The sequence below is a fragment of the Enhydra lutris genome, unplaced genomic scaffold, assembly GCF_002288905.1.
Source record: "Enhydra lutris kenyoni isolate GAN:26980312 unplaced genomic scaffold, ASM228890v2 scaffoldscaffold46, whole genome shotgun sequence".
Lineage (NCBI taxonomy): Eukaryota > Metazoa > Chordata > Mammalia > Carnivora > Mustelidae > Enhydra > Enhydra lutris.
The window spans coordinates 9,242,018-9,267,220 of NW_019154130.1; the positions used below are offsets into that span (position 1 = coordinate 9,242,018).

A 25,203-nucleotide genomic window follows, 5' to 3' on the forward strand; every position below is an offset into this window, starting at 1 on the left:
GAATCGGTGGAGGGCGCCCTCTGGTGGTGGGCACCATGGGGCCACGTCCACAGCGCCCCAGAGCTGAATTCAAATCCCTGTTGGTACATTTCCTAGTTGGTGACCTGGGCAAGTCATTTTCCCTGCTAGAATCTCAGTTTCTCCATTTGTAAAATAGGTATAGTAACAGTGGGGCGCCTGGGTGGCTCAGTGGGTTAAGCCTCTGCCTTCGGTTCAGGTCATGATCCCAGGCTTCTGGAATCGAGCCCTGCATCAGGCTCTCTGCTCAGCAGGGAGCCTGCTTCCCCCCTCTCTCTTGTCTGCCCCTCTGCCTACTTGTGATCCCTCTCTCCCTCTGTCAAATAAATAAATAATCTTGAAAAAAAAAAGGAGTAGTAATAGTGGGGACTTCTCGGGTAGTTGTGAGGATTCGGTAACAGTAAGTGTTCACAGGTTATGATCAACACATGATAGCGATGACAGATAGCGCCAATGGAGTGATTCCTTCCTTTCCAGGGATGCGAAGGGAGCTGGAGTGCCCCCTAGGGTCCAACTCACCACAGGTAGGCAGAGTAGGGAAGGGCACCCTGGAAGCTTTAGGAAGTTATTTTGGGGCAAATCAAGGACCATTCTGTGACCTTGTGCCACCTTCTCCCCTCCTTCACTGGCCTCCTTCCTCTGCTGGCAAGGCCAGGAAGTCTCAGAGCAGCCTGCTTCCCACATCAGGACTGTGACCACTTACTGCCTCCTGGCTAATCTCCCCCAAGCCTCTGCCTTCCTCACTGCCATCACTCCCCAGCTCAAACACCATCCACAGCTCCCCATGGTTCCCAAAGTTCACTGTCCACCAACCCACCTTCAACTGATCCTTTCAAACCCTCTCCCTGTCCAATCAAAACAAAGGAACCCTGTCAAAATACTAAATCAGATCACGTCTCACTCTGCTCCAAACTCCCCTGCGGAGAAAAGTTTTGCAAATCTTCTATCTGATAAAGGACTTGGGTTTAGCACCCGTACAAAAACACCTACAGCTCAATAATGAAAAGGCAAATAGTGCATTAAAAACTAGGCAAGGGATCTGATGAACATTTCTTGGAATAGACATACAAAGGGCCTAGAAGCATATCACTCATCATTAAGGAAATGGGAATCAACACCCTGAGATACTTCTTCACACCCCGAAGGATGGCTATGGCTTCCAAAGACAGATAATAGCAAGTGTTGGAGAAGATGTGGAGAAAATGGAACCCTGCAGCAGTGGTGAGAATGTACAACAGTGCCGCTGCTCTGGAAAACGGGTTGGCGATTCCTCAAAATGCTACGTATAGAACTACCACGTGACTCAGTGTATTAGTCAACTCCACCTGCAATGTCATGGCTTAGGGCTTATCCAATACACATTTGTTAACTCGCGGTTTCAGAAGGCTGGGAAGACCAAGGTCAAGGTGCCAGTGTTTCTTAGTTCAGCCTCATGGATTTTATTTAATTCTATCCTTATTATTATGTTCCAATTGTCCTGGTTTTAACCAATGGGAGCCTCGGCAAGCGGGCTCCTGCCCTTAGGACATTACTCCAACCTTCTTTGAGTAGCTCCGTGGTTTTGGGCACAAGACGTTTCAGGCTGATCTTAGACTCTCCCTGGGTCAGCCCCGAAATTAGCTTTTTCTCTGTGGAGTCCCGTCTCCTTTTGGTGGATTTGGGCACGAGGTGTGCTCCTTATCGCTGGGGTTTCACTGCCCCTGTGGCTTCTTAATTGGACAGAGCAAGGGACTGTGTATGTAGATTTCTCTGTCTAAATCTGAAAAACCACGAGTTCACCCTGATATTTCCAAAACAGCCCACTGCCACAATAACCTTACAAGGCTTCTAGCTCTCCAATATCTGTATTTATCTGAGGAACAAACCTGGATCCCAAATCAGCATTACATTTATTCATTTGCTGAATCCCACACTACACAGAGAATAGTTTCAGAATACCACTTTGGAAAAACAAACTTATGACATAGAGTTTAAGATTTGTTCAGTGTGGGTCTGTGATTTATTTGAAATCAGTCAAGTTTGTTTGTCTCTGCTTGCATTCCTTTTTATGGATTTCCCCAAACTGTTGATTTGAATTTGCAAAATTCAATCACATGCAAAATATCAACACATTTCCAAAAGTCAAAACTGTACAAAAAGAGAACACTGTAGGTTAATGATACTGGAATTTAAAAAAAGGAAACTACAAAAAGATATCCTTAGACACGTCATTCTCTGTCCTAACCCTCCCAGGACATTCTCACCCACCTCCTTGGGGGAACTAATTTCATTAGTTTTGGCTTTATCCAGCCTGTGTTTCCTTTGAAAAAATTAGAAGATTTAAGTACATTGTATCTCCCTTTCATTTTTTACACAAAATAAAGTGTACTATATATACTTTTTTGCACTTTGCTTTTTTCAATGAACATTATGTCTTAGTAATCACTCCAATCCAGTTTATAGAAAACTTCCTTTTTCTTTCTTTCTTTCTATAGCTATATAGTACTCCATTGTGGGGTTGATCACTTCCTCAATGAATTTCCTACATATGGGCATTTTGGTGTTTCCAGTATTTCAAAATTACAAACAGTGCTGTGGTGAACAATGTTATGTGTAAATATTTAGGTGGGATTGCTAGATCAGAAGGTAAATGCATGTGAAGTTTTTTTAAAGACACTACCTATTTCCCCTCCATTTAGCACCCCTACCAGCCATGTACCTATGTCCATTTCCCCAGGGTCATCTAGAGAGTATGTTGTCAAGCTTCTTAATTTTTTCTAATCTGACGGGTGGGAAGTCATTTCTTTTAAGTTTTTTGAAAAGTAGTACACTTTCTGTGCAGTGTATCCAGCTTCTCCCAAAGATAACATCCCGCGTAACCAAAATATAATGACCACAATCAGGACCTTGACATTAACACCTCACTTTTAACTAAATTACAGACCTCATTCCAATCTCACCAGTTTCACATACACTCAAAACTTCTGGTGTGTATTTCTATGAAATTTCATTCTCAATGTAGCTATAATTTGCGTTTCTCTTATGGTCAACGAAGTGAGCATTTTCCCTAAGTTTAAGGATCATTTTTCGATCATTTTTCATGAATTGTCTGTTCATATTTTTTGTCCATTTTTCTATCTGGTTTTCACATCCCTCCTCAATTTTAAGGAATTCTTCATATATTAATGATATTAGCCTTTTATCTATGATATATGTTGTTAATATTTTCTTCCGGTTTGTCAGTTATATTTTGACTTTGCTTATGGTGTTTTCCGCATGTAAGTTACAGAACACTTTATATAGTCAATTGTATAAATCTTTTATTACATCTGAATTTTAAGTCATAGTTAGAGGACTTTTTTCACATACAAGTTGTGGAAGAATTCTCCCGTATTTTCTTCTATATATGCAGTTCCATTTTTACATTTAGATGCCCATCATTCAGGAGTTTCTATTTGTGTACGGTGTGAAGAGTGGATCCTGGAGCAATTAAGTAAATGTAGCAAATTATTAGCAATTGATGGAAGGCACAGGGTATTTACCACGGTTGCAATTTTTCTCAAAATTTGACAATTTGAAAAATAAACAGCTGGGGGTAAATCCTGTTAAGCAGAGTTTGCGGAGGCTGACGGAGGCGTCGGGGGCCCTTTAAGATAGGCCCCGCCCACCCCGGAAGGGCTCCTTCAAGCCCCGCCCTCCGCCTCCTCCTCGCCCTCTCCCCGGTCAGCTCTGGCCCCGCCCTCCACAGCGGAGTCAAGTCACGTGAGCCGGGCTGCGGCGCCCCGCTCCGCGCCGTCATGGTGGCCCCGATGTACGGCTCTCCCGGAGGCCGGCTGGCCCGGGCGCTGACGCGGGCACTGGCGCTGGCCCTGGTGCTGGCCCTGCTGGTCGGGCTGTTCCTGAGCGGCCTGACGGGCGCGATCCCGATCTCGGGACGCCAGTGGGGGCCCAAGGGGCCGGTCCCTCCCGACTCCCGCAGCCGCTCGGTGCTCCTGGACGCCGAGACCGGCCAGCTCCGACTGGTGGATGGCCGCCACCCGGATGCCGTGGCCTGGGCTAACCTCACCAACGCCATCCGCGAGACCGGGTAAGGGTTGGCCTGACCTCGCGCGGGACCAGCTGGTGGAGGGGGTTGCATGGGCGCGGGCCTCGCCTGCCCCTAGGGCAGTGCTCCTGGCTCCCTGGGGGTCAGTTTCCCCGCCTCTTAGGCTGCAGCACAGTCACCTGGACCCGGTCCCTGGTTGGGTCGGGGCTAATGCAGTATCCCTCAGCTCGTGGGGATCAGTCCCTCGCCTTCAGCTAAGGGTGACAGTACCTCGGTTACACTAGAGACTAGATCCCTGCCACCCAGGCCCCAGTGCCTCCATCTGGATCAGGTCCGCGGAGCACCGCCCCCCCACCCCCCGCCATCCCCACCCCGCCTCTGGGCCAGAAGGCTTGTGATAGCTCTTCAAGGGAGAAACTCTCATTTCCTTGACGGTGGCTTACCCCGTGGGTGCCTTCCTCTTGCCTCTGTTCCAGAACGAGGGCAGCAAGACTGAGCCTGGATTCTAGGCCAGTATGAAAACCCAGGATCTTTAAATTTATGTAGACCCAGATAGTATTTTTGCTGGGGCTCTGCTCCTTCTTTCTCTCCTCCCTCCTGGTGCAGGGGAAAGTTGCTTTCCGAGATAGTTAGTACCAGCCAAGTGCTCCGTCCTTGGTAGTCATGATTAGCTGTTGTTCTAACCCCCCCGCTGCCTGTGTGGGCTCCCATTTCCTTGTCTGTGGCTCACATTTTGAGGATATGCTCTGGCAGGGAGGTTGGGTGGTACCCTTCTCAGGCCCTGTACCAAGGCCTGTGCCCATTCATTCATTCACTCACCTGATGTACTTGGCCTTGGGGACACAGAGCTGAGCAAGATGGGTCTTCATTCAGAAGGGGAGACAGAGAGTGCCAGAAAGGGTAACCTGAGTCAGTGGTAGTGGGAAAAATCCACCTTAAAGCCTTGTCAGTAGGGCTCAGGCCCTGGATTAAGGCTATGCTGGGGATTTTAGTGTACCCTAAGTTCCTCCTCTTCCACCCATCCATTTTGCTGGCATGCATTAATTCCCGCAGGTGTTGGAGAAATACAGGACACTGAGGACATCCCCATTTTGATGCTTTGTGGCACTGAGGAGAGTATCAGATAGACAGAGGGAAGATTATGAAGAAGGGATTTGCGGCAGATAGGAGCTGGGTGGGGCTAATCTGGGAAGGCTCCTGGGAAGAGGAGGCCAGAGTCTGCTAGTTACTATCTGTGGGGGGAGCTAGAGCTCTATGGCTCTGTGGCTCTGAAATCTGGTGACCCATTCTCTGCTGACTCACACGTGTTTTTGGCCCTGCATAGCAAAGCCAAGAGGGCATGACAAATCTCTGCTTCCACGCTAGCTAGGAAGGAGGCACAAAGGTGAGGTCCAACTTGGGGAGGGGGCCTTGTCCACTGGAGTCCCCTATGGGGCTGTGTTGCTCTGAATTATGGAAAACAGAAGTGGAAAGAGGGCTTCCTTGATGACTGTGCTGGATGGAGAGCTCTTTGTGGCCCAGCTGCCTTGCTGTGTGACCTTGGACAAATCACTTTGCCTCTCTGAACCTGTTTCCTCTCCTAAAAGTGAGGCTTGAAGGGAAATTCAGTGGGATCACAGAAAGCACCTGTGTTTGTTTACTGGCGGAAGGAATGAGTGAAAGAGAAAGGAGCAGGTGTCCTCTGCCCCCCATTTTATAGTTAGGGACACTGAGGCCTGAGGCGAGAGCCCAGGTCTCTTCCACACTTCTCGCCCTCACATCCTGTTTCCAGCATCCTTTCTGCCCTTTAGCCCTGGGGGCTGTGCTGTAGAGAGAACTGTATTAGAAACCCCTATTTTGGGGTGGCTCAGTGGGTTAAGCGTCTGCCTTCAGCTCGGGTCACGATCCCAGAGTCCTGGGATCAAGTGTCGCATCGGGCTCCCTGCTCAGTGGGGAGTCTGTGTCTCCCTCTGGCCCTCCCCTCTGCTCATGCTCGCTCTCTCACTCTCTCCCAAATAAATAAAATATTAAAGAAAAAAAAAGCTTTCATATTGGAAGCAGGGAAACTGAGACCCTTAAGATCGAGCTCTTAGAACTTAGGGATAAGACGAAAGAAAGACATCTGAGGTTTCCTGGCCCCCGATCAGCAGAACCTCTGAACTGTGGGTGACTGTCTTATTTTTCAAAGGATGAAGGCCAGGGATTTGACTCTTCTGTTTACCTGGATTTGGGATCTCTCCTCTTCCTGTCCCCCAGAATTTGCCACAGGGGATCCTAGGATTGTCAGGATAAATTCCATGTCCTCTTTTCCCCCATGGTCTGTCCTCTTTCATTTGTGCTGTATCTGACCTTGGACCAACACTCCCCATGAAGCCTGAAACATTGAGGATTTGGTGCTTGGCCATCAGAGGTGCCCCAGGAGGCAGGGCCTGCGTGTTTGGTTCCAGCCTTGATCTGGGGAGGCTGGACCCCTTCAGCCCTGCCTGACTCCCCAGCCAGCTGGTTGACACAAATCACGAGTCACCGTGGAGCTGGGGCAGGAAGTGAGTGCCAATAAGAAGGAATTACCCTATTAAGAAGCAGGGAACCCGCTTAAATCCACCAGCTAAGGAGCAGCAGCCCAGTCTAGTAAAGTTGGTAGATACCATCCGGCTGTTCTTGGAAGTCAGAAAAGGTGAACATATGCCATCAAGAGTGAGGAGGAATGGTAGCCGCAGATTAAGGTAGGCGAGGGTGTCCACGGTGCACTGTCCCTCAAAGCAGGGTGTGGGGACTGGGGGAGGTGTGTGACGCCCTGCTCAGCACACAGCAGTGGTCTGGTTTTCCTCAAATGTGGCCTCTTTAGCGGAGTCATCAGGCATTAGGCCCCCGTGACATAAAATCACAGTGTGGCCCATAGACTCTCCAGAAAAAAAAAAAAAAGATTGGAGAAAGAGATCAGTGCTGCCAGCTTCTTATTTTTTTTGAGTGAGTGCATTAAAAACAAAACAGAACTGCATTTATTGACCTCTGTTAAATTTTCTCTCCTAAAAGATCAGCTATTTTAGAATCAAGTGAGCAGAAAGGACATGTTCTTTCATAGAGAACAGTCTAATGGGTACATTTAACTTTAGAAACACTCGTCAGTGGTTTTCTTTTGACCAGGGATGGGGAGTTTTGCAAAGTTTTCAGTTGGCACAGCAGTGAGGGACTCTAGAGGCCATTGCCCAAGTTCGAGCCTCCCTGTTTTACAGATGGGGAGGTCGAGGCTGGAAGGGCCAGGAAGTATAGTATAGAGCAGAGTTTTAGTTTTACTCTCAGACCGATCTAGGTTCCTATCTTTGCCTGCCTCATCTCTGTGGTGGGGATGGTGAGAACCCTGCAGAGTTGTGGGGGTAATGGGGGGGTGAGGTGGCGAGGAATCATTTGATTAGGCTTCGGGCCGAGGCAATGGAGGGATCCTCAGAGATCAGCCTCAGGCTCTGGCACTAAAGTCTGGTGGCTTGAACAGAACCTCTTATATGGGAACGTCCCCCACTCAAAGTATTCTGGAAAGATGGGGGAAACCCATCTATCTAGGTTTTCTGAGGACTTGGGCAAAGTGACTAAAACCCATCTAAATGGAATCCCCCCCAGTTGCCCTCTGGAACAAGGCAGTGCACAAGGAGATACGGGGGTGGGTGGTGATTGTTAGACAAATAATTAACCTTTCGTGGTTAAAAAAAAAATCCCAGCAGTTTAGAAAAGTGAGACAGGATACATGAGGTAAGTCCTCCCATATATAACCACTGTTAGCTCTTTCTTCCAGAACTTTCTGTGCATAAATAGGCCTAAATGTGCATACGTATGTGTAAACACAGGTATGCATGCATGCTTGCGTAAAATGCTGTCATACACAGTGTTGTCCTGAGTCTACCATTTATCCTTCTCTGATCCTTTTTTCTTCTTTTTTTAATGTTGTCTCTGACATCTTGTCAGCACATGGTACCTCTTTCTCATCACAGCAGTTGCCCTGCTATGTCATTACCTGCTTACATGCCAGCCCCCCTCCCCTCAGCCACCCGTCACCCCTGCATTAGCCTTGGGAAGGCCAGGCCTGAATGCCATTCACTCTGGCGCGCCCTGCCCTCCATGTCTGGCACCCGGTAGGCTCTCAAAATGGCTTGCTTGACGAAAGTATCAGGTGAGCGTGTTTTGATCGTCTTTTCCTCTCCAGAGTCCTCCCCAGGCCACAGCCCTTCTCGCCCTGGAGCTCTTGGCAGATCCTGGCTCTGCTTTGGTTTGGAGACTCTTCTTGGTGCCCCTGGTTTTCTTCGTGGAAATTGCCTTAACAAATGTTTGTCCCTAGTTACAGAAGCCACTTGGGCGAATAGTTTTGTGTCCTAGGAGCAAGAATGAAATCCGGAACCATAAAGGAAAGGATGGATAGGTTTGGCCGCACAAAACACCCCCAAAACCTCTATAGGGTAAAAGCAAAAGCAGAAAAATCAATTAAATCAATTAAAACACAAACATATTTTCAATATTAGTGACAAGCAAAGGGCTAATGTATACATAGAGAATTTCACAAATCAATAAGAAAAGATAAACACAGTGGAGAACAGTGACTCAGGCACTTGAACCAAAGAACTATAAATGACCTATAAAAATTCAAAAGCAAGTGTAGGGGCGCCTGGGTAGCTCAGTCAGACAAGAGTCCGACTCTTGATCTCAGCCCAGGTCTTAATCTCAGGGTTGTGAGTTCAAGGTCCATGCTGGGTGTGGAGCCTACTTTCAAAATTAATTAATTAAATTTTAAAAATTAAAACAAGTGTAATTGAAGTAATTAAAGGATTATAATTAAAACAACACGATTGCGTTTGCGTTTTTCCACCGTTGCCTTGGCAAAGATGAGAAAGATCAGTAGGAATCATTTCAAGCAAGGGGGTGGGCAGATAGGAGCGGGTACGTTGTGGCGGGATAGCCCACAGCCTAGCGTGGGAGTGGGCTGGTAGTGTTGGCCTCACCTGGGTGCTAGTTAGAAATCCAGGGTCTTGGGCTCTGCCCCAGATCCCGATCCGAGTCTGCTTCCGAATCAGGTCTTCAGATGACATGGCTACGCGTCTGAGTTTGGAAAGTGCTGCTTCCCAGAAGGAGCAGGAGCCTGGAATTGAACCCCGGCCCTGCCCTTTGCCAGCTCTGTAAGCTTCGGCAAATGTATCAGCTCATGTTGGGCACCAGTGCCTTGGAACGAACCACCCGCCAAACCTGCTGGCTTCGCAAATAACCAAGGGTTATTGAAGGATCCGGGGGGCACCAGGGCAGCTCTGCTTCATGCCGTGGGTCTGCTCTGTGTTTCTCTCATGTCCCTGAGAGCAGCGGGCTGGCCGGGGCGTGTTCTCCTGGAGGTGGCAGAGGCATAGCAGGGCAAGCAGAAACAAAGGAGGCTTCTCAAAGGCTAGTCTTCTCCCTGGCACACAGGCATTGCCCTCCATTGGAAAGCAAGCCGGATGACCGAGCCCAGATCGGTGGGGCGGGGAAGGACTTGGCCGTGGGTAAAAGGGACCGCAAGGCCACAAGGCAGAGGGCCCGGACAGGAGGAGGGCAGCAGCGTGGGCTTCCTCGGTTGCGAAGCCCTGTGCCTTCATCTCCTCCTCTTCTGTGCTTCGGGGAACAGCAGTGCCTGCCTGGTAGGATCATGGGGTTATTGCGAGGATTGAGTGAGTCCGTGGACAAGAAGTGGCTAGAATGCCGTCTGGCCCAGAGGAAGCCCTCGTTTGACCCTGACTGGTGTTGATGGTGGGGGCTGGGACGTGGATTAGAACAGCTCTGGGCTGGTGGCTGTTTGTCAGTGCTTATGAAGTTGGAAATACCTGTGCCCTTTGACAAACCATCGCCCCTTTGAGAGATTTCCCCTGACATGTGCACAAAGACAGACGGCCATTCACGTAAATGGCCGTTCCTCACTGCGTCTTTTATGGTTTAACACCGGAGATGGCCGTGTGCCCAGCCTAGGGCTGGCTGCGCGCATGGCCCCCGGGCTGACCGGTGTCCGCTCCCCTCTCTAGGTGGGCCTTTCTGGAGCTGCGCACGAACGGCCGCTGCAACGACAGCCTGCAGGCCTACGCCGCGGGCGTGGTGGAGGCCGCCGTGTCTGAGGAGGTAAGGGCCCAGTGGGGGAGCCTGAGGCTCCTGCCTCCCACCCCACCTGGTGCGCACCCCCAGAAGCTTGGAAGGGTCCTGAGATGAGGTGTGTGCAGTGGGGCGGGGTGCAGTGGGGCTCTTCCCACCCTCCATGTCGTTGGGCAACAAGAGCTCACGTGCATTCCCTAAAAACTTAGGCTAGGTACTGTTTGATGCATATGAAATCATGAAGCCCAGTAGTGAAACAAGCATACGGACTGAAACGTGCAATGTTACTCATCCCTCTGAGCCCCCCTTCCCAACCCCTGCCCCCAGAGGCACCATCCCCCTAAATGTCCATTCATTCATTCATTCATTCATTTATATTGAGATATAATTCACATGCCATAAAACTCACTATTTGAAAATGCACAATTCAGTGGTTTTTAGTGTATTCACAGGGTTGCCCAACCATCTCCAATACCCAATTCCAGAACGTTCTCACCGCCCTAGAAAGAAACCCCATACCCATACTTCCCCTCTCTCCCTCACCCCAGCCCCTGGCAACCATTAACCTACCTTCCGTCTCCACGGGTTTGCTGATTCTTGACATTTCATGTGAGTGGGTGGTCTTGTGTATCTGGCTTCTTTTCCTCAACATCGAGTTTTCCAGCTTCATCCCCGTTCTGGACCGTGTCAGTCCTTTTTTTTGTGGCCCAGTAATACTGTCTCGTATGGACGGACCACATTTCATTTATCCATGCATCCGTGGGCAGACTCTTGGATTATTTCCACTCTCTTACTTTCGTTAAACTGCGTTTTACCACGCGTGCTGAATCCTCGAGCAACATACCGTTCCACTCTACTCCATCTGGGCCTTTAGAAAAGTGCGAGCCCCGATTTCAGAAGGTGGCCCGTATCAGAAGTGGGTGAGACGTCACAGTGACAGCCAGTCCCCCGCAGTGTGGGTGGAGGTGTGACAACCACTTGGAAAGGTCATTTGGCAGTGGTGGCCTTGAGCCTGCACGTGCCCTAGGGCCACCGAGCACCATGTGATGGAGCTTTGGGAAGGAATCGGCAATACAGATGCCTCCCACAGGCTGGCTGCTGAGTGGGAAAGAGCTGGTGACAGATGACTGCGCACAGGGGACACCCTGTGGTGAAACTCACACTTCTCATTCTGACAGCCGGCAGGGACCTGGATGTCCACTTGGGACCTTCATGTCTGGGGAGCTGCTCAGACGGTGGGCCTGGCGGGTGCTGCTTGGGGTGTAGTGAATGAGGCAGGAGTCCGTCTCTCGAGGGGCCCCTAGCCTGCCAGGAACTGAAGCAAGGCCCCAGGGGCTCTCCTGTGATAAATCCTGGACATACGTACCAGGAGCCTGGCCCATGTTCTCTCCCTCAGCCCTCACACTGGCCTCCCCGACCTACCGAGAGAGGCGTGACCAGCCCAGTGAGGCCCAGAGAGCTGAAATTACTTACCCAGGGTCACACAGCCAGTGAGCCGAGGGGCCAGCATTCAAGCCCAGCTCTGTCTGACCAGAGTCTCTGTTTCTAGGCGTTTTGCTCAGCCGCCCCCTACCCCCCAGCCCCACTGGCCTGGGAGCTTCTCATTTGTGGTGATTGTGTCCTGTCCCCAGCTGTGACCCCTGTACTCGGGCCAGAGCCTGATAGAGGACAGGCATTTGGGAAATGCTTCTGGAAGTACTGGAAAGCTGCACGGAGGAGGTGGCATCTCTTTGAGGCCTCGAGGGCAGAGGAGAATTTGGATGTGTTTTGGGGAATTGGCAGTGGAGCAGGGGGGTCCCTAAGTGATCAGTCTTGGGGTACCAGGTGCTGCCACCATCCCCTCACTGGCCTGTGTGTCTTGGGAATATTTCCAGTGTGGTGAGGGGTGTGGCTGGAAGTTAACCCGCCAGCCTTGGCCCCGTGAGGTCTGTGCTTTGGGAAATTACAAATCCGCACATTTCCAGGGTTTAGATCTTGACTCTGATTCATTGTCTGGAGGACCTTGGGTAAGTTAGTCACCTGCCCGTGCCTCGATGTCTTCAGCTATAAAGCGGGGATGGTGGGGATAGCACTTTCCTTCCAGAGTTGCCGTGAGGTTGGCATGGGTCTGTTCATACAGAGTGCCATTCCTGTGAACTCCGGGCATGGACCCCTTTCCTGTAGTGCCACAATATAGGGGACGTCCCTCCCCCTGCTGGAATGCCAGCTGGGTGGATTTGGGATTCCGGGCTAGGCCTGGCTGACCTCAGCTGGGCTCACCCGTGCTTCTGCGGTCAGCTGGCGGTTCGGGGTGGGGGGCAGCTGAGTGGCTTAGAATGGTCTCCTTCATGCGTCTGGGGGTTGGCTCTCTATCAGCCGGGGTGACGGGAGTGATGGGGCCGACGGGGCCGACATGGTCTTGAACCTGCCAGCAGGCCAACCCAGGCTTGTTCACGTGACATCAGGCCTCTTGAGAGTGAACCAGTCTGGCATTCACTTGCACACGTGTCCGTTGTGAGTTCCCTGCCGTATCCTCGGGGCTTAGGACAGGACGTGGTAGGGGTGCGAAAGTCGTACTTCGTTGACTGACCAAATACATCTGTAGCTTGGGGGTCTCCGGTAGCCGAGGAGGCCTGGTCTAGAACAGACTTGGAATACTAAAGTCTCTCAAGAGAGGGGGACATCCAGAAGCTTTGGGCCCTGATGGGACAAGAGTGGGATGGTTGAGAGGGGCCCCGGGGGGAAGAGAACCCGCGTGAGCAAAGGCCTCACCAGGGCACTGTGGTTCTCAGAGGCCTGGCTGAGGTTGAGGAGTATCAGCCCGAGTGGGGAATCAGCGGGGTCCTTGGCAAGGCTGGCAGCCCGGCCCCCCTGCACCTGCCCTCGCCCACCTTGCCTGCCCCACAGCTCATCTATATGCACTGGATGAACACGGTGGTGAATTACTGTGGCCCCTTCGAGTACGAAGTTGGTTACTGCGAGAGGCTCAAGAGCTTCCTGGAGACCAACCTGGAGTGGATGCAGGAGGAGATGGAGCTGAACCAGGGGTCCGCTTACTGGCATCAGGTGGGTGCGGCCTCCATGCGCCGGGGGTCTGCTCTCGGCACCTGCCGCGGCTGTGGCTGCTACTGGCCCGGCTGGCCGGCTGCCTGTCTCGCGCCCCTCTTCACCAGCCCTTTCCCCCTCCCTCCTTTCCCCTCTCTTCAGCCATCTAGCCATCCATCCATCAGTCCTCCCTCCATTTGTCCATCCATCCAGTCTTCCCTCCCTTCTTCTTTCTCCCTCTGTCCCTCCCTCACAACCATCCATTCATCCATCTGTCCATTCAGTCTTCCCTTCTGCCATACTTCCCTCCCTACCTTCTGTCTTCCCTTTCCCTCCATCCTTCCCTCTCTCCCTCCCACCCACCCACCCATCCAACCATCAGTCTTCCATTCATCCCCCCTCCCTCCCTGTCCACCCTTCCTTCACACCCAGCCATCCACGGGGCTCGTCTGTCAGCACACACACCACCCACAGGCTTATCCATCTTCCTCTCTCTTCCTCTCACCCATCTGCCACCCTCTGCCTATCGTAGGCCAGCTCTGTTCTCTCACCAGCCACCGCCCCAGCCATTGACATACCCCCTTTGGTTGCCTGTCCAGCTTCCCGCCCATTGTCTACCCGTCTGTCCACTCCCTGCCTACACTTCTTCCCATTCACTTGCCCAGTTGTCTGTCTGATACCCACCTTGTCTCCTTCATTCCCCACCTACCTCCTGGCGATCAGAGCACCTCCAGGTGTCAGTCTGTCCATCTGTAGCTCCACCACAGCCGCTCGCTCTCCCCACCGGGGGCCGTCTGGTTCCCTGGGGATGATGCCCGTGCCCCTTTTGCGCCCTCTCCATCCCTAGGCTCATCTCCTGCTGACCTCCTGCTCTGTGGTCCAGCCTTCCTGACCTCCTGGTTCCTTGAACAAGATGTGTTTCCTCTTGCCTCGGGGCTGTGCTGCCCCTTCTGCCCAGAGCACGTCCTCCCCCACAACCTCTGTCCCGTCCCCACACGTACCTGTGGCGCTGTAGTGAGGGACTCAGAGTCTTGTCTTCAGCAAGACCCGAGCCCTGTGAGGACAAGGCAGGGATCAGTACTGCTTTGTTCACCACAGGATCTGAGGCGCCTAGCACGAGGGCCAGCACATAGTAGGTGCTTTACATGTAAAGATTGGTTGAATATTTATAGATGAAGGAATGGATCTGTCTTGTCCTGTCCGCACATCCAGGCTCTGCACCCGACTGGACAGCTGTCATTCTGTCCACCCTGCCCTCCACCTGGACGATTGCTTCTCTGTCCTTGCCTCCGTTCTACCTAACTTAGCAGCCACGCATCCGTCTCTCAGTGCTGTGTGACTGTCCACGTATCTTACCCTTTTGTCCGTCCGTCCATCCCTGTTACAGATGCTAACAAAGTGTCTGGTGTGTATCCAGAGCCGACCACAGCCGCTCGGGGACCCCGTGACAATCTCCCTAACTAGAGAATAGTGACGATGACAATGGAGACGAGTCAGCTAGTGAGACATATGCCCAGAGTGGCAGCACAGCCAGGAGCTGGGCTCAGAATAAGGAACAGTTGACAGTGGGTCACGGTCGGCTGGGAGGTTTTTTGGAGGAGGGGGCTTTCAGCTGGGCTTTTAAGTGGGGGTAATTTAGGTTGGCAGAGGGCAGAAACATCTAGTTAGCTAAGCGATGGCAAGAGAGTGCTTGGCACGGAGGGCTGGGTGAGGGGGGGACAGGGCTGTCTAGATCCTGGAGGATGCACCGGGGCCCCTCACGTTGTAAGAGAAGGTGTGAGCCCTAGGGGCAGAGGCCTCACCCCGCCTGTGCCCCTCCCCCTAGGTGCGGCTGACCCTCCTGCAGCTGAAAGGCCTCGAGGACAGCTATGAAGGCCGTATGACCTTTCCAACTGGGAGGTTTACCATCAAACCCTTGGGGTTCCTGTAAGTGCCACTTCCGGAGCGGACAGGGTAGGGGAGAGGGCCACGCACCTTATTCTCAGACAGACCTGGGTTCCCGTATGGGTTCTGCCTCCTCCTGGCCCAGCCTTGGACTGCTCACCTAACCTTCCGGAGCCTCAGCTTCCTCCTCTGTGAAGGGGGTACAGAAACAGGCTGCCGGCGGGCCGGCGTGGTAACCTTCTAGCATCCTGCCCTCCTCAGTTTGTTGCAGCTTGCAGGGGACCTGGGAGACTTGGAGCCCGCCCTGAATAAGACCAAGACCAAGCACGTTATGGGCTCTGGCTCTTGCTCTGCCCTCATCAAGCTGCTGCCCGGCCAGACGGACCTCCTGATCGCCCACAACACCTGGAGCTCCTACCAGAACATGCTGCGCATCATCAAGAAGTACTGGTTCCAGTTCCGGGAAGACCCCCTAGGTGGGTGGACGTGGGTATGTCCGTGTGTGTGAGCGTGTGTGCGGGGCACACAGTGCAGGGGGTGGGGGTTGCTGGGAGCTGTGGGGCTTGGCCCTGTGCACACCGTGAAACCATTCTAGGCGTCTGCCTTATTGTTGACATCTTGGTTTCTTTTTAGTTCCTTTTCATGAGGCGTATCAGTTACCTGCTGCTGTGTAACAAGTCACCCCAAATTTAAAACAACAAAAGCTTAAAACACATTAATTTTTGCTCAACGTGTCTGTGGGTCAGCCGGATGGTTTTGTTATGCTGGGCTAGGCCCGGCTGATCTTGGCTGAGTGACTGATGGTTCTGCGGTCGGCGACTGAGGCTGGCCTCCTCCGCGTGTCTGGGGGTGGCTCTCTGCTGGGTGCGGGGGCAGCTGGGTGAGCTCAGGCTTATTCAGGTGACATCTGAGCGGGGCCGTGTGGAAGGCCTCTTGAAGGCTGATTGAAATGGGCACAACCCCCTGCTGCTCAAAGCAAGGCAAGTGGCCAGCTCTGATTTGAGAGGAGGGGAAAACAGAGCCCAGGTTCTGATGTGAGGAGTCACAGGGTCCCACGGCGGACAGTAGGGACGCAAGCTTGGGAAGACTTGCAGCAGACACTCAGGGCAAACGCTCAGCTACAATGCATGAAGACATGAATACACCCTTCCTGTCAAATGTGAAAACTTCGCAGCTAAGGCCCGGGTACCCCAGCGTGGCGATCTCCTGCAATCCCGGGCCCCAATGTCCACCCCAGAGGTAGCCACTGCCAGATGTTTGCAATACCTCCTTCTTGGCGAAACTTAAAATTAAATCCAATGCTGCCAGGAGGTGGCGAGTCCCTCTGCTAATGATGGCAGTACCGGTTAGCGCCGTCCCTTGGAGAAGAACCTCGCCGGTATCTGATAAAATTCAAAATCTGTCACTCCCGTGGTCTAGCAGTTCTTGGCTCAGATCTGTCCCTAGGGAGCCATTTTGCCTTCTGCACAGCGATGGTGTACAAGGATGTCAGCTACAGTAATGGACGGGAAACAATCTCATGTCCATTAACTTAAGTAGATTTCTGCGTTGACACGTACACAGAGAAGCGTGCACATCACACGAGTACGGCTGCAAGTGTTGCTGCCTGTGTGTGCACCCAGACTGAGAAACAGAACGTTCCCAGCCCCCCTGCAGCTGCTCTCCCGGCCCTTTCCAGGCACGTATCCCCACCCCAGCGTAATCTCCATCTGCCTTCTTACAGCGTAGATGCGGCGTGCCTGACTTTGCACGTTACGTGCACGGGCTCGCTTGTGTGTGACTTCTGTTGTCTAGCGCAGTGGCTGTGAACTTTATTCATGTTGTTGTTTGTAGCCACAGATCTGTCCGGTTCATTGCTCTAGATCCATGAACGTTGTAGTCTCTTCCGACGAGAACCTATGTGAGGGGGCGCCTGGCTGGCTCAGTCCGCAGAGCACGCAACTCTTGGATCTCGGGGTTGTGAGTTTGAGCCCCGTGTTGGGAGTAGAGATTAATTAAACAAAGAAACGAAAAGCTACATAAGTCATACACATAGGGTATAGGAAATTGGAAAATACACTAAAACATTCATATACAATCAGAATCACTTGAACACCCCGTAACTCACAGGAGATAATTTCTGTGAATATCTGGTTCTGTTTGTTTTTCTTCTAAATGAAATGTTCCTTATTTTCCCATTTGTTTTCGTTGATTTTTATTATGCTAGTAATATGTGAATACATTCTTGCTGATGCAAGTTCCAGCAATGCAGATAAAGAAATAGATCTCTTGTGATACACTTCTTCCAAATTCTAGATCCTTCCTAAGGGTATACTTGCTGCCACTTTGGTTTGGATCTATCTAGACTTTGGATGTTTAGAATGCACTTCTATTGTGTATATATGAACCTTTTTTTTTTTTTTTTTCAGTTAATAGGCTTTATTTGTTAGAAAAGCTAGAGGTTTATAGATAAATCAAGTAGGTGATACAGAGAGTTCCCGTATACCTCCCTGCTCCTTTCTCCTGTTATAAATGTGTTGCATTGGCGTGGTACGCTTGTTATAATTATCTGTCAATGTCAGTACGTCACTCTCAGTGGAAATCACAGTTGACATTCAGGTTCGCTCTGAATAGTATGGTTGTACAGATTTTGGTAAACGCACAATGATGGGTATCTACTTGTATGGTTCCATATAGCAGTTTTGCTGCCCTAAGCAGTTTGCTTTCTGGATTTTTTTTTTAAACATAAATAAGACCATACCATATGGATGGTTTGCAGCTTGCTCTCTTTGCTCAACAGCTGGCCTTGGAGAATTTTGGATATTGCCATGTTCAGTCCACCTTCTAACCGCCGATACTAAACTTTAACTAGTTCTCGATTGAGGATTTGGGCCATGTCCGGGTGTTTGGTGTTTTCGGTTGGGGCTGTGGCAAGACAAGTGGGCCCCCAAGTGGAAACCCTAGGTTAAAAGATGGACATAAGTAGGGGTGCCTGGGGGGCTCAGTCACTTAAGCATCCAATTCTTGATTTCGGCTCAAGTTGTGACCTCAGGGTTGTGAGACGGAGCCCCATGTCAGGCTCTGTGCTGAGAATAGCGTCTGCTTGTCCCTCTCCCTCTGCTCTTTCCCCCACTTGCTCTCTCTCTCAAATAAAAGCTTAAAAGAAAAAAATATGAAGATGGGGATAATTAGTGGTGCCTGGGTGGCTCAGCTGGTTAAGCGTCCAACTCTTGATTTCAGCCCAGGCCTTGATCTTGGGGTTGTGAGTTGAAGCCCAGCATTGGGCTCCTTGCTGGGTGTGGAGCCTACTTTAAAAAAAAAAAAAAAAAAAGATGGGTATAATTAAACATTTTAGTCTCTGGATACATACAGCCAAATTGCCCCCCGAAGTGGCTGGTCCAGTTTACACTTGTCCACAAGTCTATAAGCATGTCAACTTTCCCCCAAACTTGCCAGCACTGGGTGTTATGTTCATTTCAGTTTTTTCATTCCGATAGGTGATACATGACATCCTGGGCTGAGCTCCACCCCCCGGGCCCATATTAACTTTACTGATGGCTAGTTTACACACACCTTTAGGATGTATATATTGGGAGGTCTGGACAAACACATGCAGTCCTGTGACCTCCACTCAATAAAGACGGAGAGCATTTCCATCCCTCCAGGCAGTTCCCTGTGCCCCTTTGTAGTTATTCTTCAGGTATGGACTCTTCTAGTTTCTTTCCCGTTAGGTAGTTATGCCTATTCTAGAAGAGAAAAACAAACAAAAACATGAATTACTTTTTAAAAAAATTTCTGATATTAAAAAAATAATAATTTAATTGAGGTGAAATTCACATGGCGTAAAGCGAACAATTCAGTGGCATTTAGAATATCTGCAGTGTGTGTCCCCATCACCCTCATCTTGTTCCTGGATACCTTCATCACCCTGGAAGGAAACCCCAGGAAGCTGTCATTCCCCAGTCCCCTTTCCCACCAGCGGCTCATGGCCTAGTTTGCTAAAATATCAGAATGGATGGAGGCTCCCCCAAGACCAGCTGCTCTCCTACCTGGAGCCTCTGGCTCTTCAGTTGGGGTGCGGGGATCCCCAGATGGGTTTGTCTGACCTGTACCCCCATCCCCTGCTGGGCTCACTCTCCTCCCCCCCCCGCCCCCCCGCCCCCCCGCAGAGAACTCTCCCCTGGCTCCAGGCAACAAGGTGGTCTTCTCGTCCTACCCTGGCACACTCTTCTCCTGTGACGACTTCTACATCATGGGCAGCGGGCTGGTGAGTGTCCCTCCCATGTGACCTTTCTCTCCCAGGGGTTTTGGGTCACCGGGCAGCTCTGGGCAGGTGGGTAGATGCAGTGCCCGCCCCCGCCACCATCCTGCGCTGGGCCTCTTCTGCTCTGGTGCTTGGACCACTGGGGAGTGGCGGGTTGATTCTTACAAACGGATTCCCAGCCCCTGTTGGTCAGGGCTGCCAGATCCGGCATTCTCCCTGGACTCTGCATTCTGAGCCAGCTCCTCAGCCTTCGCTGCACTTAATTTCCCTTTTGCAAAATCTTTGACCTTGACCTCAGTGACCCTGTTTTGTTTGGTGGTCTTTAGCATAAGCCATCCCTCCCTCCACCGTGCCCTTGCTGTTTCTCATCCTGCCTCCCCTCCTGCCTTCCTCAAACTCCCTCTAACCCGGCCAGGTTTTCTGAATAAATGCTGCTTACAATGTGTTGTTTTTATCGGTTTTCCTGGCTGGGGTCCAGGCTTGTTTAGAAATCTGTTCCTGGCACCCCTCGCCGGGGCATTGAGCCCTAAGATCGCAACATGCGGAGGAGGGGAAAACATTGCCCTAAAAACACCCTCCAGGCAGAAGGTGCCAGTTTCCCTGCGGTTCGGCGACAAGGGGCTCTTTCCTTTTCTTGCTGCCTTCTGAGAGCAGTGGGGGGCTTAGTCCCCTGAAATGGGGAAGGAGGCGTGAGAGGGCCAGGTGGTAGCTGAGGGGACCCCCTCGCTATGGTCTGGCTGGGGCAAGGAGGGGACCGTCTGGGGAAGAACAGCTGAGAAGGTCTCACCCGGTGACCTGGGAGGGGTCCCGGCAGGAAATGTACCTCCCACCGGGGTCTTTAACGGTGGCTAAGCCACAGACCCCTTTGGCAGAATCTGGGGTGCTGTGAACCCCTTCTCAGAATAACATTCTCAGATGCAGACACCAAAATATATTGGATCATAAAGGAAACCAGTGATATTAAAAGGTGTTTGGCGAAATATTACATAAATAACCTCTTAACATTATATACACGCTGCTTTGTGAACTTATTAAATCACAAGCTCTCGGAGCAGATGTGCTAACTACCTTAATTTCGAAGGAACGGGGCGCATAAGTGATATGTTGAGATGGGTGCAACCCTGTCGTGTGGTGGGAACACATCTGATTTCTGTTGGTGACAGTCTCAGGTACCACTCACGTCACGGTGGCGGGTCACCCGTGCTCACGGTGCAAGGAGATGCTGAATGCGGTTTGGCAGTGGTGGGAAGGAAGAGGTCGTGTTTTCCCCTCTAAGTCTGCAGACTCCCGGAGTACAGCCCCAGGTTCAGAACTCCCCCATCCTGGGAGGGGAAACTGCCTTCCAGGGCTTTCTGGGCCACACTGATCTGAATCCCGGCAGTGGCTCTGGAGACAGAGAGTGGCTGGTTGAGGGACAAGGGAGGTACAGGCCGAAAGGAATGGAAGAAAGTGTTCTCACCTGGGTATTGCTGTCAAGAGGCTTGCTTTCCAGATTCTTCCTTTAGACATCACATTTATGGCTCTTGCTATCTTTTAGCTGGTTTTGGGGCTTTGCATAAGAGAGGAGGAAGCGTGCTAATATCCTGCTGTAGAGGAGAGGACATTGATTTAAGAGCTGGAAGTTTGCTGATGGAATCTTGGCCTGTCCACTGACCAGCTGTGACATTTGGCACGTCTCTTAGCTTCTTCAGGCCTCAGTTTACCTTTCAGTTAAAAAGGAGCATTAGTAGCCATGCTGTGTTTTTCCCAGGAGGGCTGGAAGAGGTCGGTGAGACTGTGATGGTCTACCAGGCTAACAGCCTCGAGTCGCCTGATTTTCTCCGCAAAACTGCAAGGAGGGGGTAGAAATGTGATGCTGTCTCCCTGGGGAAAGAGTTGATTGACTCGGTTGGGGGACTGGGTCCGTAGGAGCAGCACCATTGACTCTCCCAGGGGCTCTTTCCCAGGGCAAAGCTGGATGCATGATTGTGAATTTCCCTCGGCGCTCAGCCAGGGAACCAGTGAGGAATGTGCACCCAAAGCAGCATGTGAGGTTTCAAAAAACTGTAATCAATGTACGGACCATGACTGATCAGCACTGCCACTTGGTAACAACATACCCTCATCCTAAGTGAGGGGGCCCTTCCGTGCAGCACCCCCTCGGCCCTCCCACAGGTGACACTGGAGACCACCATCGGCAACAGGAACCCGGCCCTCTGGAAGTACGTGCAGCCCAAGGACTGTGTGCTGGAGTGGTTGCGTAATGTGGCGGCCAACCGCTTGGCCTTGGACGGGGACGCCTGGGCAGACATCTTCAAAAGGTTCAACAGTGGCACGTGAGTAGGCTCTCCGCACTGAGAAATGGACCAACTTCCCTACTGACAGAGCCCAAGGGACGTGGCACCGGGGCCACACACCCCCCATACCCTCTGCAGAGCCCTCTCATGGTTCCTGCTGGAGGTAGAAGGTGTCTTAAAGTCTTCTCCCTTGTTTTATACTTAGGGAAATGGGGGCTTCGCCTCTCCCCTGCAGGCTCTTCCATCTAGGGAGAGGCCCTCAGAGGGAAGCCAGGAAGTGAACTTGGGATTTGAGGGCCCTGGTGGTGGGAGAGCTGTCTGAGCAAGTGGGCATGGGTCAGTGGGGGCCCTCTGAGCCGGAGACATTGGAACTAGATAGTGCAGGGACTTACAACGTCGGGCTGAAGAATTGACCTGTATTCCTATAAGCACTAGGGAGCCGTAGCCTTCTCTGGAGCAGACAGACAGCATGATGGGAGCCGAGGACACCTGGTCAAGCGGCAGTGTCAGGGTGACTGATGTCAGGACACCGTCCCCCCCAGTGCCACTTCTTTCTCTTGATTGCTGGTGGCGCGGAGCACTGGGGCTGCAGGGAGGCTGGGGCAGTGGTCCCAAGGTGTGTTCATTCCTCCTTCCTTCGGCGTGGCAGGTACAACAACCAGTGGATGATTGTGGACTACAAGGCATTTGTCCCCGGCGGGCCCAGCCCCGGGAACAGGGTCCTCACCGTCCTGGAGCAGATCCCGTGAGTAGCCTGGGAAGGAAAGCAGGGGGTTCCGCGGCTGCCTAGGCGGAGGTCTGGATGCACGCCGGAATGTGTGTGGGAAGGTGAACATCTAAGGAAGGCCAGGTGGGAGAGGGAGGCAGCCTCGGGCTGGGGTGGAAGATCCAGGACCTAATCTAGCTCTGGGCAATGGGGAGCCACTGGGGGTTCTTGAGCAGGGCAGTGCCTACAGGTGCCGCTTTTCTTACCAGTCTTGCTCCATCTCTCTTCTTGGTCCCAGGGGCATGGTGGTGGTGGCCGATAAGACCTCAGAACTCTACCAGAAGACCTACTGGGCCAGCTACAACCTACCGTATGTCTCCACCCCTGCCCCATACCTGCCTCACCCCTACTCAGTTCTCCATGCTGGTCAGGGGTTCTTCCCTGCGCGATCTTTTCAACCCACAGAGCGAAGAAACCACCTTGGCCTTTCTTTGGCAGAGAGTAGTGGGACTTCGGTCTGCGCCCACGGGGGGAGGGTCGGGGGTGGCCGGGCTCAGGTGCCGTCCCCACTGTGGCTCCCCCATCGGGTCTGCTGTAACCAGGCCACATGGCCATCACCTCTGGACACTCACTGTGCCCTACCAATGAGAGATTTGCTCCTTACAACCAGTGCACGGTCGCCATGACCCCCGTTCCCATTTCACAGACGAGGAAACTGAGGCCTCTAGCAAATGCCTAACTTTCCCAAGGCGCATTCCCCAGCTGTTCAGTGGTAAAGTCAGCATCTGAACCATGTCTCTTGGACCACAGAGCCTAAGCTTGGTCACCCCAGCAAGCCACCTCCCAGCACACACAGAAGACATGACTGTCACTGTCCCGTTGTGGTTGTTAGTGATCTTGTTCTGGTGTGACCACCCCTCCATCTTCCCGGGCACAGCCAGCATGGGCAGGGGCAGTGAGTGACCATCCTTTTCCCCCCATAGGTATTTTGAAAGTGTGTTCAACGCCAGCGGGATGCAGGCCCTGGTGGCCCAGTACGGGGACTGGTTCTCCTATGATGGGAGCCCCCGAGCCCGGATCTTCCGACGGAACCAGTCGCTGGTGCACGACCTGGACTCCATGCTCCGGCTCATGAGGTGCGTGGGGGAGTGTGTGCCGCGAGTCCCATAGAGCTTTACGCATGCTTCACTGGCCCCCGTGTGTAAGCCTCACTACGAGCCCGGGGGTCGCAGGGCGGCGGCCAGACGTAAGCACACATTACAGGTGCTGAGCGGCCCCCTGGTGCTGGGCACCGTGCTTGGAGCCAGAGGAACGGCCCAAAGCAGGGAGCCCCCACTGTGGGAGATGTGAAATCCGTCAAGCCCTCGCGGGGATGTGGGCACGGAGGGTGGAACGGGCTGAGCCCCCAGCACTGCTGTGAGGTAGGATGGGGTATCTAGCCCAGATCGGGGTTGGGGGCCCCGAGGGTCTCTGGAGGAAGGGCTGCCTCGGCGGATGTGAGGACAGGCGTGGAGTGATGAGGTGAAGAGTGAGGGAAGCTGGGCACGTGAACACAGAGGGCTTGTTTCCGGGGTTGCCACCAGTGGGAGCTTGGCCTCCCCTTCCCAGCACGCCTGATGCCCCCTCCCTTCCCACATCCAGGTACAATGACTTCCTGCACGACCCCCTGTCACTGTGCAAAGCCTGCAACCCTCAGGCCAACGCAGAGAATGCCATCTCGGCCCGCTCTGACCTGAACCCTGCCAACGGCTCCTACCCTTTCCAGGCCCTGCACCAGCGCTCCCATGGGGGCATAGACGTAAAGGTGCTGCCCCACCCCGGGCCTGGTGGCAGGGGGTGGGCTGGGATGGTGTCATCGCTGCAGGGCACGGGGTGGCGGGGGTCAGAGTAGATGGCGGACCAGGGGGCAGGGCTGGCATGGGGCTGCGGGTGGGGGCCAAGTTAGGGCTGGGGTCAGGGCCCTCTGGATTGGGGCAGCTCAGAGCCCAGCCCAGGCTGGTGCTCAGTGACCTCTGCCCTGGCCTCCAGATGACCAGCATGGCGCTGGCCAGGGCCTTTCACATCGTCGCAGTCAGTGGGCCTACGTGGGACCAGCTGCCGCCGTTCCAGTGGAGCTCCTCGCCCTTCAGCGGTCTGCTGCACATGGGCCAGCCTGACCTCTGGAAGTTCTCGCCCATCGAGGTCTGGTGGGACTGAGTCTCCTTCTCTGCCCTGCTGACAGCTACTGGGGCCACCCACCGGCCGCCACCCTGACCTCCTGCCCGCCCCCTCCGTGGCCATCATCCCCTGCTGTGCCCAGATTGGGCGGCCTGGGTCTATCAGGTTCACTGGTCTCCGGATCATCTCCTGGTTAGGATGCGGGGCCTGATGAGGTCCAGCACTGACTCGTTCGCTCCCCTTCAGTGAGGGAGTGCCTCCCCTGTCCCCCACCTCTCTGCATCTCTCTCTCTCTCCTGTCTCCTTCTCTCTTTCTCCTATGCTGGAGCCCTGTCCTCATGCTGCCTCCTCTTGAGAGCTTGGGAGGGGTCCTCAGATGGGGTTTGGGGCCTCTGGTGGAGCAGGAGGGGACCTTTCCAGTTCCCGCCTCCCAATGTCATTCCTGCCAGTAGCTCTGGGATTTGTGGGGTTTTGGCCCAAGACCTGGGCATTGCCTCTGGTTGGCATCGGTCCTTCCGTCTCCCAGCCCCAGCTGCTCTGCTCGCTCGGGAAGCAGCCCCTTTGTTTCCCCTTCTGGACAGCTTCCCTGAGGACAGAAACTTGAAAACAAACAAAACCAAAGTTTCTGGTGACTTGAGGCTGGAGGGGCCTTTGGGGCAGAGAAGAGTGTCAGCCTCTCTCCCGCAGCCTCGTGCCCTCTGCCCCCAGCTTGGGCCTGCCCCTGGCCTCAGGGCAGTGCCCACAGCTCCCCTGCTGTAGGAACCGAATTGCAGACTGTGCTGCCATTAAATGAGAGGCCGTG

At 52.8% G+C, this 25,203-nt stretch overlaps 1 protein-coding gene across 2 annotated transcripts; it reads left to right on the top strand.

The window, feature by feature from the left end:
• Nucleotides 1-3,761: 3,761 nt before the first annotated feature.
• Nucleotides 3,762-25,203, top strand: LOC111156527 (phospholipase B domain containing 2). 2 transcript variants are annotated; one of them, XM_022517481.1, is made up of 12 exons: nt 3,762-4,084; nt 10,048-10,141; nt 12,998-13,156; nt 14,961-15,061; nt 15,281-15,495; nt 19,168-19,265; nt 21,417-21,577; nt 22,188-22,283; nt 22,543-22,614; nt 23,228-23,380; nt 23,886-24,048; nt 24,273-25,203. In XM_022517481.1, the coding sequence occupies exons 1-12, from the start codon at nt 3,795-3,797 to the stop codon at nt 24,438-24,440; spliced, it is 1,770 nt and encodes a 589-aa protein (XP_022373189.1). In that variant the 5' UTR covers nt 3,762-3,794; the 3' UTR covers nt 24,441-25,203. The 2 variants fall into 2 exon arrangements, with proteins under 2 accessions (XP_022373189.1, XP_022373191.1); XM_022517483.1 differs by lacking the exon at nt 22,188-22,283.

Bases quoted from the DNA above. Each gene is read 5' to 3' on its own strand.
- LOC111156527 (XM_022517481.1), top strand. From the start codon at position 3,795: ATGGTGGCCCCGATGTACGGCTCTCCCGGAGGCCGGCTGGCCCGGGCG. The intron at 23,381-23,885 runs GTGCGTGGGGGA...TCCCACATCCAG, and splicing joins TCCATGCTCCGGCTCATGAG to GTACAATGACTTCCTGCACG. The intron at 24,049-24,272 runs GTGCTGCCCCAC...CCTGGCCTCCAG, and splicing joins ATGGGGGCATAGACGTAAAG to ATGACCAGCATGGCGCTGGC.